Here is an 18,839-nt window from a genome sequence, read left to right on the forward strand (position 1 = left end):
TTTAAAACCATCTTGAACATCTGGCAGATCCTTTTCTTTCTGGAGTTCTACACTGCCTTGAATGTTCCTAAGCATTATTTTAATAACATATAAAACTAAGGATATTATATGGTGGTTTGCATGCCGTATTATGTGCCTTGAAATATCTAGATTCTTCATTAATTCCTGTAACTTCCCAACTTGGTGTTAACCAGAGTATATTCTAAGGTATCTTGAATGTTGACATCTCTATAGCACATCCTTTCCTTCTTTCTTTGATCTTCATTGAATCAATAGCGATCCATCCAGTGGCATTCTTTAGCATGCCAGTTCCAGGTAGAAACCACCTTCTGAGTTTGGAAATCTTTTGTAAGACTTTTCCAGTTTTTCCATGTCTATTTCCATTTTCAATATCTTTACAGATGTTGTAATACCGCTACTTGTCTCAACTCTCTGAAATTTAGCGAGAGAATTTGTCTCACATTTTGCTTGCTTATGTTGTCAATTTCAGATTGAATTTGGACATAAAACCTATCAGCTTCCTTTTCTTTGCATCAGTGATTGGAGCATAAATTTGAGGGATTGATATATTAAAGGGCTGTTTGTAAAGTGTTATTTATATTATCCAGTGATTGACTGTGTTGAACTGAAGTACAGCCTTTGCTACATTCTTCCTTACTATAAAAACAACATTGTTCCTTTTTTATGTTCCGAGTAGTAAATAGCATGATATCATGAGTGAAAATGTCCAGTTCCAATCCATTTCAATTTGTTGATGCCTAAGAAGTCAATATATAACCGATTCATTTTATCTTTCACTATGTTGAGGTTTCCCATATTCATGCTTCTTACATTTCATTTTCCCATTGCTATTCTCTCTCTGCACTTCGGATGTTTTTCTCCTGCATAGCAACTGATCAGCAACTTGATGTCCTGAAAGCCTTAATTTAGCCACATCATAAACAGCATTAGTACTCTGAGGTCCTCAGTTCTTCCTCATCTTTAGTGCCATCTGACCTGAAGGGCCCCATCATCTGGCACTATATTGGCATATTTAATATTTTCTATCCATGTGGGGCAGGGGTGGGTTCTACTTACCTTTACTACCGGTTTGCAACGGGATTGCGTGCACGTGCTTGCTTAGTTTACACAGATGCACGGCATGCACAGATTGCCGATGACGACATCTGGGGCAGTGGGCGGGGCCTCCCGCTGCTTTTACTACCGGTTCTTGCGAACCAGTTCGAACCGGGGGGCAACCAACCACTGATGTGGGGTTTTTTTAGGAAAAAAATATATAGGAGTGGCTTAATCTGCTTTTCTAGTGCAAAATGAAATAATGCATTTGCTATTGTCACTAAAATTATCATCCACCCACCACCACCCTCTGCCCGATATAGGAGCTTGCTTGCTTTAGTTGGGCACTCGGAATGACTTTCACATCTTTAGTGATTCTCCTTGGAGTATATTTCTGGTGTTCTATTCATATCTGCCAGGAACATCCCCACCACGATGGAGCATAGCAGGATAGCCAAGTGTTTAAACTGGATTTGGCATTTTTGTCTACCTATCAAGTCCTTTTCAACAACCTGGGTTAGGCAGATGTTGTTTAATATTATTAAAGGTATTGTCACAGGATGTAAGCTGTTCCAAGTGAAGCTGCCTTCTGCAACTGACTGATGGTGATTTTGTCAATGCCGATAGTGTTGTAAAGTGCTCCAGATCTCAGTGGACTTCAACACCTAGCATAGTCCATGTTGACTTGGATGATGACCAATCTAGTATGTTTCTGTAATTTATGTCTTGCCATATTGTTTATGAGAGACACTTTTCATCTGGCTCCTCTGATGAGACCTATCCAGTATGATTGAATTGGTCATTATGTTATTTTATCTTGCTCTTTTTAGATATAACTCAAGGTGGTAAACATACCTTTTGTGTCTAAGGGACTGAGTGATTTTGGGTAGTCATTCTTAGCACAACTAGCTCACAGGGGAAACCACCTCATGGGGAAAATGGGAGGCAAGAATATTAGGTTTAATTGTATCTAAAAAGAGCAGGATCAAATAATGTCTTTTTAGCCAGCACCTTAACCACTACACCAAACTAGATTGCCAGAAGGTAAATTCAAATGTTTGCGACCTAGTTCGGGGGGGGGGGTGTAAATTTAGAAACAGAGATAAAAGTTATTAATTTTTAAAAAATCAGAAATATTTTCATGGTATCTTGCTTTAGTAGCAAGTTTTTTTGCAAGCTATTGTTTAGCTATTATAGGGTTACTGGATTAGAGTCTGGGAAGATGTTTACTTTAGTTAGGTGAAGTAGGTCAACACTGACATCTTGTGGGAGAGAAAATGTGGTACAGTATACCGGTAGCCTTTCTTGTAATAATCAAACAAATGTTTGCATATAATCTTCAACTGTCTGAACTATATTAGATCCCATTCTCTAAATGTTTTGTTATGTAGTTAATTATATCTAACTATTGGCTTAGATTCTGCTTTCTTTGCTGGTCCTGGCCCTTAATACTGACAGATGGTTTTTAATCCAAGCGATAAATTATCCTTTAGGCATGCACTGCCCGAGCTTAAGCTTACACCATCTTATCTACTCCCAGAGTTATGATCAGGCAATACTATTTCTTAAATCATGCATTATGGATATAAAATGACCCTGATTTAAGTAGATTTCCTAACCTTCCCTAATCAAAAAGCAGATTAACACCTTCTAAGCATCTTACAAAACTAACAGTCCCAGCCACAGAAGATATTTATAGTAAGTTATATTCAGTTACATTGAAGGGAATATAAGAAAATTTATGGTGCTTATGCCCATGTGAAGATGAACCGTTGAGGATGTTTCTGCACTATAGTTCTATAGTGATATTAGCAGTGCTCTTATTTTCTGAATACCTGGTCACTCGACTCAATTCTATCTTTTTAAAAAAACCTTCCCAATGTTTTGTCTGTGAGGTTGCAAAATTCTTTGCAAGAACACTGATATTTCTACCTTATGCTGGTCCAACACCATCATAAAAATTTGATTGGCTTTACCGGATCATTCCTGATCATCTATGTAGTATTTAATTATGACTGGGCCATGCCATCATTCTTAACTCAATGTAACTCACTAGGATCTTATTGTACAGAAAAGGGGAGGAGGCAGATCTAGTGGTTAAGGTGCTGGCTAGAAACCAGGAGGCTGTGAGTTCTAGTCCTGCCTTAGACATGAAAGCCAGCTGGGTGACCTTGGGCCAGTTACTTTCTTTCAGCCTGACCCACCTCACAGGGTTGTTGTGAGGAAAATAAGAGGAAGGAGTATTAAGTATGTTTGATGCCTTGAGGTACTTTGATAAAGGTGGGATAAAAATTAACTAAACACATGTCAGAGTTCTGACCGATGCCCCCTGCCTATGGCAACTCGCGAGCAGGTTAGGGAAGCTTCGCAAGTTGACAACATACACACAAACACACACACACTGCCTTGGGCTCCTGAATGAAAAGTAGGATAGAAATCGTAAAAACCAAGCAAATAAACCACAATATTGTACTCAACAACCAGCATTTTCTTTGAACTGAAAAGATATCATTTACATAAATTAATGCCATTATCTTGTCCTTGTAAAACAGTAAACTTACTTGAGATTGTTAAGAAAACTGGAATGTTACTTAAACTGCCTATTGGATGGGATTAAAATATATGCACATTGATCTCATGAGAAATGTTGAAAAGGTATTGGATATAGAAGCATTAACTGAAGTGGCATAATTAGCGAAAAACTGGAATTTACAATACAGGTAAAATGATTTTTTAAAATGATTTTTAAAAAACATTGAAAAGAATGGGAGAGGTGAAAAATCAGACAACACTGATAAATACATGGGATTTGTTTTAAAAACATAAGTATTTCAAGCAGTATCTAGTATTATTTATCTTCAAATTCCAAAGCAATCAGCGAGTCTGAATAAAATCTTATTTAAGCATTATCTAATTAAATGTACACACACACACACAAAGTTGAGGATGAAGGCACAGAAAACATAAGCTGGTGCAATATGTAGATCCATGTGGAAAGAAACAGCATATCCTTTTGCAAGGTATTTCTTTCTGGAATAAATCTCAAGCAATAATCAAATTGAATAAATTCTGTGATCTAATTCTATTTTCTATTTTCATTGTTGAAAATGGGGAAATAAAACTATAAAAATACAGAAAGGTTTATCTCACTATTAGTAAGCATTACCAATGAACATCAGTTGATGGTTTCTCTTTAATCTTCAGACTGATTTCACTCCAATATTTTTAAAGCAAAACATTGTAGACACTATTTTAAGAACATTAATAAACAAAGAAACATATATTTTATTCAACAATTTGCAAGCCAGATTAAACCATTGATGCCAGTTTTGATATTTCTGAATCAGGTTCTTTCCAGATTATGATGTGCAACCTCTCAATGATTATTTACATTAGAACATGACTTTTGGAGTTTTCATTTCGATATATTCTCTATTTGAACCAAGGCTTCCTTCTCATGGGCTTCAATTTCCTTAAGCAACTGTTCTTTTTCCTTGAAATAATCCCGGAACCATTGAATGTGTTCTACTTTTTGTTTCACACTTAAGTAGGGATTTTTGGAAAGTCCACATGTTACAAGTTCCATGAAGTGGCGAATTGGTCCTTCTTTAGGAAAGTCTGCCAAATGCTTATCCAGAAATATATGTTCATAAAATTCACCATCTATTTCAAGACCTGACAAAGGAAAATATACAATCACTGTCAAAACATTTCAATTCACAACCTCCCTGAGCAGATTGCCGCATCTTGTCTTATAATTTGCAAATGATTTGCAAACATTAATCCCTATGGTCATCTAAGGCAATATTCCCAATGATATCTTGAGCTTTTAAAAGCCACTTTGATAATTATTTGTTTTTAAAACAGTTTTTATAAATTCAATACATTGCTCAGCTGACCAAGTGGAATGAAAAGCTTTATACATCCTCTTGTGCTATCTGGATGTCCCAAAAAGACATTTACATTTTTGAGTCTGTCACTCAACTTACATTCTATTAAAAGGATTTTTAAAAAGTCACATTGATAAAGCTGAAGAAAAGCAGATTATTTATTTATATTTATCAAACTTATATACAGTGGTACCTCAGTACTCATCATTAATTGGTTCCAGGAAGCATGATGAGTATCAAAAGCAATGAGTACCAAACAATTTTTTCCCATAATGTAGTGTATCACAAGGCAGCCGACAGTGATAAGGTCTAGCTCATGCATTGAGTACCAAACGATGAGTACAGGGACAAAATTTTTGTGTCAAAATGCATTGAGTATCAAATTTGATGAGTTTCAAAGCAATTGAATACCAAAGTACCACTGTATTGCCCATCTTGCGGTTCAAGGTAACTCTTGATTAAGATGTATCTGACAGGACCACATACATTATCTTTTTCACTTATCAAATGAAATTATGTCCTGTTTTCTTCATTCAAATATTTGAAGTAACCTTTAATTCTCATTTTGAGGACATGAAGTAAAAGGGATCTCTTCTTTTTAAAAAGTGATAAAAAGTGATGGCAATTCAGAATTGGTTTGTTTGTTAATGTATTTAAACAAAACAAAACAAAATAAAAAACAACTATGTTTGAAACCGGTCAAAAATAAGTCTCAAAAACAATATGCAAATTCTGCAAATGACTTACCCATCTTTTGTACAATATACTATATAATACTAGACTAGGCTAAACAATATATATAATAATATGAACATTTTTTCAGCTCCCTCCAAATCCACCCCGCAAAACCTCCCTCCCCAATTTTCATTGAGGGGCGGAACCAAGTTCAGAGGCCTTTTAGGATACTCACCAACTTCATTGTTAATTGGGAACTCCCAAAGTTTTCCCTCATTTGTCCACTGTATCATCTCCTCAAAACCATTCTGTGGTGGATGTGAAAAGTTGGATGTAATAGTTTTAGCAAATTCCAGATCCCAAATTGTTGGTATTGCTAGTGAGTCTAAATTGTCAATGTATTAAAAAAACACCATCAAAACAAGTAACTGTTTAGTAAGTCAAGTTATCCACAGAAATGCTATTCAATGAAATTGATTATACATATATATATATATATATATACCTACCGGTATATTCAATTCATATATATATATATATATATATATTTGTCAATAAATATAAATTTAACACAAAATAGTTTGTCGACTGCCTGAGGACTCTTGGATTGGGGCTGAAAGGTGAAAGGAAGCAGTATGCTCCTTCCCATATTTGGGTAGACCAGGTTGCTCCATATATATATATATTTCAACTTTACATACATACATGTATGTGTATGTATATATATATGTGTGTGTGTGTGCATGTATGTGTATATATACACATACATACACGCATACACACATATACATACATGTATGTATGTAAAGTTGAAAAATTTGACACACCCTAACAGCATAGCACAGCTCGATAAAAGGACAACTGTTTTCCATATCACTTTCTGTTTCCTGTTTTATTAGCTCCAAAACTGACTGAACAGATATTACAATTTAAAAAATAATTATTTGAACATATGTTCAAAAAGGCTACATGAATGAAGAGTACTATGAAGATAAGTATTTTTTGACATTATTTGAACTAGCAGGAAAAGCGAGAGAAATTATAATTTTATTTCCTTGTGTTTCAGCCTGAAGTGAAAAATAAAAAAAGCTGGAGGAATTTTCTCTAGCTTCCCTATAAAGGAATCTGTTCTTTAAAACAAATGTTGTAGTAAGTCCTTAACTTACAACCACAACCGAGACAGGAATTTTGGTTGCTAAGCAATGTGGTTGTAAAGCCAGATGTCACATGATTGCATCACTTACCAACCACAATCTTTTCTTTTCCTGTTGTGGTTGTTAGGGGTTAGGGTCAACTTTCCCCACTTCCCTATCTCCAATTCTGTGCCTTTTTGGCTACCCTACATTCTGCTTGTGGAATGGCAAGCCTCAGCAAGTGTGGCGTGCGAACAAATGCTGGCGCTTGCAGGGAGTGAATGAATGCAGGTGTACAAATGAAGACTGTTGCTTGCTGAAGTTTGTTGCCACAGAAGGGTGGCCAAAAGGGCATAGATGGAGGAGATAGGTGGTGGGGTTGCAGTGTTCCTGTGGTTGTAAACGTGAACAGATTGCAGTGTCCCTCTGGCTGTGAATGTGAATGGGCTACCAAAGCACTTGAATTTTGATCACACAACCACAGGGGGCTCCAAAGGCCATAATTTCAGACATGGGCTGCGAGTCCATTCTTTCAGCACTGTCGCAAATTTTGAACTATCATTGAATGAATTATTGTAAGTTGAGGACCCCCTGTATATCACTTGAAAACAACCAATCAATGAATTCTTTGAAATATTTCATGTTTCAAAAGAGAAAGACAGAGAACAGCGTGGACAATTTTCTTCTGATGATACAGATTTTCTGTAATTAGCAGGTAAACACGGTCAAACATCCAAAAATGCTTTGGAATATAATGCCTCTGCTGATATAATGCTGATAAAATGCCAATAAGAATATCCTTTCCAACTCCTATTAAAACCTAAAAGGCAATGCAGGTAGTCCTCAACTTATGACCACACCTGAGCCCAAATTTTCTGTTACTAAGTGAAACATTTGTTAAGTTAGTTTGGCCCCCGTTTACTTTTCTTGCCACAGTTGTTAAATGAATCAGTTGGTAAATTAGTAACATGGTTGTTAAGTGAATCTAGATTTTTCATTGGCTTTGCTTGTCAGAAGGTGGCAAAAGAGTCTGAATTTTGATTGGGGATGCTGTGATCATCATAAGTATGAAAAATGATCATAAGTCACTTTTTCCAGTGATGTTGTAACTTTGAATGGTCACTAAATGGACTGTTATAAATCGAGGGCTACCTGTATCTGCCTCAAGTTCCTCATTAGTGGGAACCTAGGATGCTGCTTTAGATCAAGTCAGATTATTGAACAGTTGTGTACAACTGTTGAAAGCAGCTTCTGCTACCAGGAATCCTTTAATGCAGGGCTGTCGAACTCCCAGCCCACAGGCTGGATGCGTCATGTGCTGGCCACGCCCATGTTTGGTTTAGCGAAGGAGAAAAAAGTCCCGATATGTCATGTGACGCCGCCGTGACAATGTGAATTTGACACCCCTGCTTTAATGCATTAGCCTACTGCAAAGCATGAATTCTGGGAATTATAGAATTGTCAGTCCAATGGAACTAGAGGGCATCAAACTGGACAAAACTGGTTTGGGCATTCAAATTGGATTTTTTTTTAAAAAAAAATCTTATCTAGAGATACCAGGAATTAAAAACACACTTTTTATATGTGAAGCCTGCACTCAATTACTAAAGTGAAACCTCTCTGGCTGAGAGCCAAATGCCTGCATTTAACATAATTTTCAACACTTCTATGCAGACACCAGGTAAAATTCCCTAAATTTTTATTGATTTACACTGTCTTGAGTATCTGGTTCTAAATTCTCCCTTGCTGTTGAGCAATTAGCCTCTTCTCCAAATACACATAGGGAGTTTCTATAACATGATCTGTGGCATGTTCAAGACTAATGCAATGAGCATAGAATGGATGAGTTTTATTACACTCAAATTATCTTCCTGGTATGATTATAGTAACTATTTTGTTACTAACCTGTTTCATGTGCTCCCTCTGATTTAGGAGTGAAAATCTGTAGCCTTTCTTCAGAATAGAGATTCCTTAAAAAAATAATAATTAAAAATTCTCCTTTTGCTAAAGGATCCAATATGAATAATTCTGAACCTTGTCCTAAACAGTTTGAAAGCTTAAACATACTCCTGATCTTTTTTCAAACAATCATTGGCCACACATTTTTCAACTTTGTAACAATGAAAAATATATTCATGTATTCACACACACAACCTAAATTAAATTTATTTATACAAATTTATGTGGCCACCCAACTTGTCAAAATGTGACTCTAGGCAGCATACAATCATCACATTAGTTTCCCATAAACAAGAACAAAAACAAATCACATAATTGGGGCGAAACCACATATGATCAGACTCCCAAGACATCTTGAGGGAATATTGAAGTCTTCAAAGATTTCGTGAAGGCCAACCAGGCTAGAAGGCCAGTTGAATCATAAGAAGAGACCATTGTACAAGGCAGGCATTGCAGCCAATTACCATGCCTCCTAGATTCCAACAGATGGCATTGTTTTGGGGAAGTGACCTAATAAGGAATGCTCATGGTCACAGGAAGGGATCTGTTGGTTGGGATGTGAACATATGAATTTTTCAATATGAAGACAACATTGCCTTGTTAGCTGAGAACCTGAATGATTTTCAGCAAAGGTAAGACAGACTATATGGTCCAAAAAGGAGCATGGATTTAAAAATGTACATATCAAAGAGCAATATACTGTATTTAACAGGGAAACGGACTGAACAATTTCATATTAGACACAAATGTGGTAAAGGTAAGTAGCTGCATTGGTATACTTTGGGGGAATGTTCACGAAAGGCTGGAATAGGTATAGAAAAATTTTAAGATATGCAAATAAATGCTGAAAGGTAGTATGTGGAATATAGTTTATCCGAGGAATAAATGCTTGTTAAATGAAGCAAAAATGACTTGTATAAGAGCATGCTTCTGTCCACTGGTGAGAATTTTAACAAACAAAGGGTGATATATGAAGGAGTGTATGGATGTGGTAGAGGCAACAATGGTTAGTAGGGTAGAGAAATATGGAAGGGTACACTGAATGCTGCTAGTACAATCTAACTTTAGCTATATTTCATTTTTTGTATCATGCTTTACTTTCTTTGCTAACTATTTCTTATTGCCTTCTGAAAAATGTTTAACCCAAAATGTTGCTTACCCCAAAAGGGAATAGTGAGATGGGGCAGAAGGTGATTATAAATAAAATTAAAGAGAACTCTCTAAAATTAGTAACCTATTTTGATGATTTTTAAAAATATGCTTGTTTTTCAATATCTATGCTCCATGACTGACATAGCAGTTGGCCAACATCAGGTCCACAGAGGTCATCCCTTCTTTTTGCAGATACCCAACAGCTAAAGAATAATAGCAATAGTAACAGCACTTAGACTTATATACCGATTCATAATGATTTACAGGCCTTTCTAAGCAGTTTTACAGTCTATTGCCCCCAACAACCTGGGTCCTCATTTTACGACCTCGGAAGGATGGAAGGCTGAGTCAAACTTAAGCCTGGTGAGAATCGAACTGCTGAATTGCAGTCAGTGGCAGTCAGCAGAAGTAGCCTGCAGTTAGAGTTTACATACCGGTACCTGCCAGCCTTAAGCTATTTTATTAAGTCTGATTTTTATGGCATATTAAAAATGTGACAAGTCTAATCTTCTGTGGCACATGACAATAAAAGTGGGTGGGCAATAAGGAGAAAGAATGTGGCAACATCCTTGTACAGCAAGTCCTTGTGGCAACATCCTTGTACAGCTAGTCCTTGACTTACAACCACAATTGAACCAAAATTTCTGTGGCTAAACCAGACAATTGTTAAGTAAGTTGTGCCTCATTTTGTGACTTTTTGCCACAGGTTTTATGTGAATCACTGAAGTTGTTAAGCGAATCTGGCTTCCCTCATTGACTCTGCTTATCGGGAAACTAGATGGGAAGGTTACAAATGGTAATCCGATGACCCTGGGTCAGCGCAATGTCATCAATGCACAGCAATTGTTGCCAAGCACCTGAACTTTGAGCACGTGACCATGCGGATGCTACAACAAACGTATCAGTGGTGGGTTCCTCCCGGTTCGGCCGAGCCGGTAGCAGTGACAATATGACGTCACCGAACCGGTTCTCTTTGTTCAGGAGCTGGGCCCTCCCGCCCGCCCCCACATTATTCCTACCTTTTATTTCTTCTTCTTTAGCCCAGCTGACAGCTGGGCAGATTCGTAACGCGCTTGCGCAGAAGCGCATGCATGAAGAGGCGATCACGTGCGAAGTGTGTGCACAAAGAGAACCGGTAGTAAAGCCGATTAGAACCCACCACTGAGTCATATGTGTGAAAAATAGTTATAAGTCACTTTTTTGGTGCTGTTGTAACTTCGAATGGTTACTAAACAAATAGCTGTAAATCAAGGACTACCCGTAACGGTTTATAGGTTTAAGATTTTAAAGAGATACATGCAGAAAATCATCAAGTAAAGTACCTTTTAATTCTACCGATTTCATTAATATGTGCCATATTGCCATCTTCATCTTCATCACATGCAATTTCACTGGATGCTTTGAAGGCTTTCCGCACAATAGGCTTTCTTCTAATTTTCATGCTTGCCATAATCTTGCTAAAGTTAAAAATATTAACATGTAAATATTGGCATGTACTGAAGGATGCACGGTACAGATTTTTTGTTCATGTTTGCTATTCTGGTGCAATAAAGAAAAGAAACATAAATATGAAAATATGAAAATGTAAAGAAAAATTCAATTGTGTGGATGTTCTGAAACCTATCCCCCCCCCACTTTCCATCTTCCCCTATTTTTTAAATCTAATGTTTCACAGACCAGAAACCTAGCAGCAATGACTATATTTTCTGTGTTTGGATTATGGAAATGGGAACCTTATAAACTAAAGAACTGTGCCAAGAATGCTTTTAAACAAACAAATAAACGTTGATATCCATCAACTTTACAATTACAATTTACAAAATAATACAATTCGGTCTATCCTTCTCTGGAAAATCAGCCGGAACAAGGCTATTTTCCCTATTTTCTTAGAATTCAGTAGGAATTGGCGTATATTGGCAATGTCTTGTAGTAATGGTCTTCTCAAGCATTAAGGCAGTAACAGAAAATGGTCTGTTTAACCTTGCATTATTTCTAAGTAGTAAACTGAAAAATGATGCCAGACCACAAAGAATTCTGTAAGTCAGTACAAGCACCTTAACTAAATTTGGCTGCTGAAGATCAGATAAGTTCTATTAAGGAAGTAATGAAGATGCACCTGACTGCTAACCTAGAGGATAGGCAAAAGATGTTGTTAGCAAAACTCCCAGGGTGTTTCCAAGGAAAGCATAAGTATCAGTTTTCCAGTATACAAACCTATAGATGGTAGAACAGGAACATGGAAGCATACCTGAAGAGACCTACCTGGCCACCTATTTTTCTAATAGCAAGCAATTTAACCACATTCCCAGGTGAGATCCTTATATTGGGTTTTAAATAAATAAGAAAGCAATGTCATTTAACCATAGTCTTCATATTGACTATATACTCCGTCAGCTGACCTGAGGGCTCTATCTGATGTTCTCAAACACCTGCTTCAAGATGGTAATAGCATTACTGGGTATTAACAACATATTAATGACATCTTATTCCATAAAGCTCAATATATATCGCCTCTTCCTATAGGTATTAAAAGGTCTTATCAGCACAAGGATCCCCCACCCCAAAATCACATGCCAAACTATTTAACCTTTAGCTATTCAACCTTGTATCTTTCAGAAACATTGGGTCTATGAGCTCCTGTAATTTTTAGCCAACTGGTCTAGGAATGCTGACACTGCAGCCCCAACACATCCGGAGAACACCACATTGAAGAAGATTGCTCTACTTTTTTGAGTTGTTTTAAAGGAGGCTTACTTGTCTGCAAGTAAGGCTGACTGCAACCTTCTAGTTCAGACAAGAAATCTGTAGGACAATGGCCTGGAAAAGATGAGATTAAAGGAAAGCTTTAATGAGGCAAACTAAAGCACTAATTTTTAATTGCATAAATCATTATGCCAGACTGAATATTTTCATCCCTGACAGGGCAGTATGATGAACAAGCCAGTTATACTGATTTGGTAAAAACACCAGTTTATTTCATCCATAAAATGGCCAGCTCTGAAATTTTTCTTCAAAATCACTCTTAATAGAAAGAGCAAGCACTCTAGAATGCATTCTTTTTCCCTCTAAGCAACAAGTTACTATTGTTGCTGTATTTTTTGTGAGCCATCCGAACTGGAATTAAACAAGATCTGTATGCTTGTTCAATTAATTGTTATGTCAGGGCACAGTGGGATAAAGAAAATGTTGTTGTGAACATATACAAAATTAGTGTCTGAATGCCATGCCATCCTTTAAATATCAACTTAAGTTTAAAGACATGGGATACTGGAGGTGTATCTTGGTGCTAAATTTTACTATTTATAATAAAGTTTAAACGTTTAATGTATTTTGTGAATTTACGCCATAATTTCCATTGAGAGAATACACATTCCACAGTCAAATTCTGTACTGCTATAATTTCAATTCAGCAAATATTCAGTGTTTCCTATGTTTACAAAAGAAACTGATGGTGAAGATTTTCTAAAGCAATGATACCCATAGGTTATCTTATATCACTGCAAAAACAGAAAAGCTTAGCCATAATTTACTGGCAGAAAACCAAAGAAATGCAAGACTATATTCAGTTACACAGGGATATATTTATTCATTTCTTCTTGAGAAAAGTAAATTATTTTCTGAAAGATCTGTGTGTGAAGAATTTTGTTTTATACACTAGGCATTTAAATCAGAATATATATTAACCTAACTACTGTTGGATTCAACAAGGGATTATTTAATTGAAACATAATACAAGTTTCTATTAATGGGTAAACATTAAATTGAAGAACTAAATGTCTTATAAGGATGTGCAAAATTTGTAAGTCTGAGAATCAGGAACAAATGTGGAAGGCAACAATGTGATCCCAAGAAGCATCACAGCAGCTGTACAGAGTTGCTATATTTGTCCTGGATGTGCTCCAAGTCCAAAGCATCTTTTAAAGACTGAATCTAAAGTGCTGGACAGCCCAAATATCTTCCAGCTTCAGGCTTATTGTAATTTGGTTTTGCTTAAGTTGTTCTGCAAGAAGTTGGCTAATAGATGGTTTTTCTTCTGAGCTGGCACTTTGATGGATTCAGCAGGTTTAGTATAAATGCATTTTATAAACTTCTCTAATTAATCTCTTAGTTAAACTTGGTAGCCCCAAAACCGTTTCTAGCCAATATTGGGGGGGGGGGGGAATCTGAAATATATTAATGCAAATATTTCAATACCGCTTGTTGCTGCATATTTGATTTTACACTCTTTTGTGGAACTTACCAAAGAAGACAGAAGCAGAAAAGTGAGAAATTACAGCAATGTATTGTACAACTTCAAAGAAATACAGAAATGAAAAGATTGGCTAAGACTGCTTTAAACTTTCTTGACTCCAAATCCAATTTTGCATTTTTAAAAGAAAGCAAATAAAAGCAAATTATTATTATTCATCTCTTTTCAATGTGGCAAGCATATTATGGGAACAGAATTATAGCTACAAACCTTAGGTCGGCCATTCTATGCGCATTCATTTCTTCCTTGTGCTTTTTTACCAAATGCAACAGTTCAGAAGTTGTCTTTTGTTTATCGAAAGGGAGTGAAGATGCAACAGCAGAGGCTGCTGCCTCCAATTCTGGAACATGTTGGTTGCTGAAAAAAGAAATCCAAAATATAAATGCTCATTTTACACTCTTTGTTGCCCATATTTTGCTAACCTTCTGAGAACAGGCAGAAAATTAACAATGAATACTGTAGAAGAAAGCATCATCCAATTACTTTTTTGAAATGATCCCATTGTACTAGCAATGTTCAACTGACAGACAGCTTCAACCCCTTCAAATAGGGAATCGTTCTCGGTAAAGCAAGACATATGTCCACTTGATTCCTTATTAGTCATGGAAAGGAAACATTTTCCAGGCCTTAATTTTTCCACTGAAAAATAGCTTCATAAATGTAATAATTTAGTAATGGTTAAATTATACCAATTGCATAATACAATATTAGACAACTTTAACATTTCAATTACTGTTTTTTAGGTGATAACCCTTTGCAAATATTTTAAACTATTCGCTCTTTTTATCAGAAATTTTTCCATTTCAAACTGGCCATTTTCCTATTCAAATTCCCTTAATTTGCATAGGAAATTTTCCAGTTCCTTTTTTTTCTCCTTTGGAAATTTGAATCATTATTAATAAGACCAAATCTTTGATCTCAGGAAAGTTTGTTCTGAAAAATGAATCAAACCCAAATATATGATTTTTTTAAAAAATATTTAGCACAGTCCTCTTATGATTGATCAACATCAGGCAGGCTCCAGCTAACATATTTTTAAAACTGCAAAATACTAGCACTGACAGGATATAACAAATATTCTGGTTATCTTCATATTTTCATCTCTAAGAAAAAAACCCTACACATTTGCACAAAAATATATACCAGTAATGTTTACATGCATCTTTGCATATCCTACCGTATGTAACCCCGAAGTAGTCAACCTATTGTACTCCATATGTTGCTAGATTCTAGCTCTCATCAATTGCAGTTATAATAAAAAGCAACAGCATCCTGAGGACTTCAGATGTTATCCAGAAAACTGAAGGAGCTTTAATCTACTTTCTTCTAACTGTATAATATTTTAATATCCTAGTCCCTCTCATATGCAGCAGATAGAACTCTTTCTGCCTAGTTAACTGATCAAAGTTCTCTAGTGCAGGGGTCTCCAACTTCAGCCACTTTAAGACTTGTGGACTTCAACTCCCAGAGATACTCAGCCAGCTTTGCTGGCTGAGGAACTCTGAGTTGAAGTCCACAAGTCTTAAAGTGGCCAAGGTAGGAAACCCCTGCCCTAGTGGATGATCCATGATTCACAATGAAAAGGCAGAAGCCAGGACACCAGAACAAGCAAGCAGGAAGGAAGCCCAATGCTTACTGTATAATGAAAGCAAAAAAACAGAAAGTGACGTGAGAAACATTAATGCAAGGAAAAGAAACCTGGAATTGTTGAGGAACCCTCATAAGGCTTTAGCTGTGGTACTGCAGAACTGGGGTAATAAACTGCTAATGCCAACAGAAACAGCAACAGGTATCCTGGTAAAAAGCCAGTTTGGCCTAGTGGTGAAGGCACTAGGCTAGACACCAGGAGACTGTGGGTTCTAGTCCCTCCTTAGCATGAAAACAGCTGGGTGATCTTGAGCCAATCACTCTCTGTCAGCACAACTCATCTCACAGGGTTGCTGTTTTGGGAAAAATAGGAGGAGGAAGGAGTACTGCCTTGAGTCATTTGTACAAATAATAAAGATGGAATACAAAGAAATAAACATAAAATAAATAAATGGGACTGTCTAGTTCCTGGCAACTGGTTGGGATTTTTTTTTTTTTGGTCCTTGCCACCACAATTTGACAAAACAATTTAAGGAGAGAACTCTTGGGGTCATACTCAGAGCCCACAGGTTTTGAATCCTTGATTGAGAATGACTCCACACAAAATCAGAATAAAGAGTCTGAAGAATTTCTCCTTATTTTCACAACACAATGAATAAAGCTGGTCATTTCTGAATCAGACAGAATACATATCAAGTGTCCTTCTGGCTCTTTATTCTTTTTCTTTTAAATACACCATTTATTTATCATATTCACTGCCCCTTTTTGGTATGTATCTCTTTGAACAACCACAGTATTTGTAGACAAACAGTATAAAAATATGCTATCATAACTTTACCTTTTTTCATCATCTTCCAGCAATCTGCTCTGGGCATTCTCCATAATCTTCTTCTTTGTGCTTAGTTCTATTTTCATTCCATGGATTAATTGCAGCAATTTTTTCTTTGTTTGTACTTGTGTTTTCTGCTCCTGATCTGGTGAAACATTTGTATTGGTGCAGCTGACTTGGTCATCTTCCTTAGTGCAGAAGGCAGGGGTGGTGCTAAAGAATTTACTAGGAAAGATGAAGAAAGCACAGACTAATGATACAAACTGATTTTTATTTTTTACAACTTAAAATCTCATAACAAGAGATTATTATGAGATCATGCAAATATCTGCAACAAGACTGAGATCTATAATACATGTAAACATTTAATGTTTAATGGCCAGTTAATTCCAGGTTTTTTTAAAAAAATACCCTAATGTTAAAACATACAAAATGTGCCTTGTTTCACAAAGCTGCTATACTATACCTACTATACATATAGTAAACTCCACCAGAAACTGACATTTACTCTTAATGTTTAAATTTAAAAAATGCAATTCCAGGGATAATATATGCAATATAAACTTGTTAGCATTTAATAACAATCACACCTTTGTTTTTGAGTTTTTCTAATATTTATTCAATTTGTATGGCTGCCCATCTCAAACAAGTGATGCTGGATGGCAATCACAAAATCAATTAAAATCCAAACTACACTCAATACAAAAAAATAATAATGAAATACATACAGTAGCCAAGATGTGATCATCCATAGATGTTAAAATAATCAGGAAATGAGCTCCTTCACATACTCGGGATTTCAAGCCAGGGCACATAATTAAGCTTTCAATGCCTTAGTAAATATTTTTCTGGAGAAGAACCGTATCTTACACTGATTTTGAGTTTTTTAAAAAAAGATGCTATTTTGCACATAAAATTGATTAGAAACAATCTTGTAAGGGTTAGGGTTTACAGAATGGGGGCTATCAGATGAGAAAATCCCAAGGATGACACTGGATGTGTTTGACAGAGACAAGAAGAAATTCCCAAATTATGAACTTTGAAGAAAGAGAATCAGGCTGGATATGTTCATCTTAATGTAGTCGAAGCACACTGCAGTGTTTTGTTTAAGCGGTTGCCACAAAGAAGAGGGGATCAATCTATTCTGCAAAACACCTGAAGGCTGGATAAGAAGCAGCGGATGGAAACTTATCAAGGAGAGAAGCAACATACCCTAGAACTAAGGAGAAATTTCCTGACATTTAGAACAATTAATCAGCGGAACTAGTCGCCTCCAGAAATTGTGGATGACCCAACACTGGGGGTTTTAAAGAAGAGATTGTCTAAAATGGCATAGGTTTTCCTGCCTGAGCAGGGGGTTGGACTAGAAGATCTCCAAGATCCCTTCCAACCTCTGTTGTTCTGTTATTGTAATCATGTGTAAAACTACTGTTGCTGAATCAGCGCCCAGTGTTCACCCAGTACACTGACACCATTCTGATTTAAAAATTGGTCGAATTTGTAGCAACCACAACCAAACCTCATGTCTTTCCTGAACTCAACCCACAACTTCCTGAGCGAGCTGAATTTAATATAAAAAAGGGCGTTTTACCTCTAAAACCTACCGCCTGCGCATGATTCGTCAAAGAACATTTGGAAAAAGAATGATGGGAAATGGCAACACCCACCCACCCACCCCTGCAGACATCTGAAAGGAGAATATTAATTGCCTTGGAAATGGGGCATGGAACACCGATATACTCTTACGCGGAGGGGAGGGGGAGCCACCTTCTTCTCTCCCAAGTACCTGTGCAAGGCCACCACCACATCCTCTCTTGGAGCACCGAAGCGAACCAGAGCAGAGAGGCTCCCGGGGACCCTGGCGCTTCTCCGCCACATTATCCTAGAAGCGGCCAGGAGTCACGCTCAATCTTTCCGTACCACAAAGTGCTTCCGCCACAAGCTTCCGCCAAAGTGCTTCCGATAAGGTTCCCCCACCCCCACCAGTCCGTCCGGAACGCAAGCGCCCGAATATTGGTTCCGCAGCCGGATAAACCTTCGCGCTCTTTTTTTTTCTTCTTCTTTTTTTGGAGATGGTCATTTCTCGTTCTAAACGGGAGGGGAAAGGGACGCCGCCGTTTAAATATGTACTGCATGCATGTTCAGAGGGTGGGAAATGATGATTTCTAAATTGTATTTGTGAGGTTCACCGTCCTAAATCTAACGAGATGATTGATTGATGATAGATAAATATAGATGATAGATACTGTAGATAGATAGATGATTGATAGATAAGATAGATATTGATAGATATTGATACTGTAGATAGA

At 36.8% G+C, this 18,839-nt stretch overlaps 1 protein-coding gene across 2 annotated transcripts; it reads right to left on the reverse strand.

Annotated features, from left to right (window-relative positions):
* Positions 1 to 4,231: 4,231 nt before the first annotated feature.
* Positions 4,232 to 18,551, reverse strand: MRPS31 (mitochondrial ribosomal protein S31). Of its 2 annotated transcripts, none has more exons than XM_034432242.3 (7): positions 18,317 to 18,551; positions 16,540 to 16,755; positions 14,325 to 14,471; positions 11,188 to 11,322; positions 8,660 to 8,724; positions 5,857 to 6,006; positions 4,232 to 4,731 (listed from the first exon to the last, which is right to left on the reverse strand). In XM_034432242.3, the coding sequence occupies exons 1-7, from the start codon at positions 18,406 to 18,408 to the stop codon at positions 4,472 to 4,474; spliced, it is 1,065 nt and encodes a 354-aa protein (XP_034288133.2). In that variant the 5' UTR covers positions 18,409 to 18,551; the 3' UTR covers positions 4,232 to 4,471. The 2 variants fall into 2 exon arrangements, with proteins under 2 accessions (XP_034288133.2, XP_034288134.2); XM_034432243.3 differs by having other exon boundaries at positions 18,277 to 18,469.
* Positions 18,552 to 18,839: the final 288 nt, after the last annotated feature.

Source organism: Pantherophis guttatus, chromosome 1 (assembly GCF_059756535.1).
Source record: "Pantherophis guttatus breed Tessera chromosome 1, ASM5975653v1, whole genome shotgun sequence".
Taxonomy (NCBI): domain Eukaryota; kingdom Metazoa; phylum Chordata; class Lepidosauria; order Squamata; family Colubridae; genus Pantherophis; species Pantherophis guttatus.

Coding starts and splice junctions, on each gene's coding strand:
- MRPS31 (XM_034432242.3), bottom strand. CDS start 18,408: ATGTGGCGGAGAAGCGCCAGGGTCCCCGGGAGCCTCTCTGCTCTGGTT. Junction 14,472..16,539: donor CTGGAAGATGATGAAAAAAG/GTAAAGTTATGA, acceptor TTCTTTTTTCAG/CAACCAACATGTTCCAGAAT. Junction 4,732..5,856: donor CCCAATTAACAATGAAGTTG/GTGAGTATCCTA, acceptor TTCCTTTGTCAG/GTCTTGAAATAGATGGTGAA.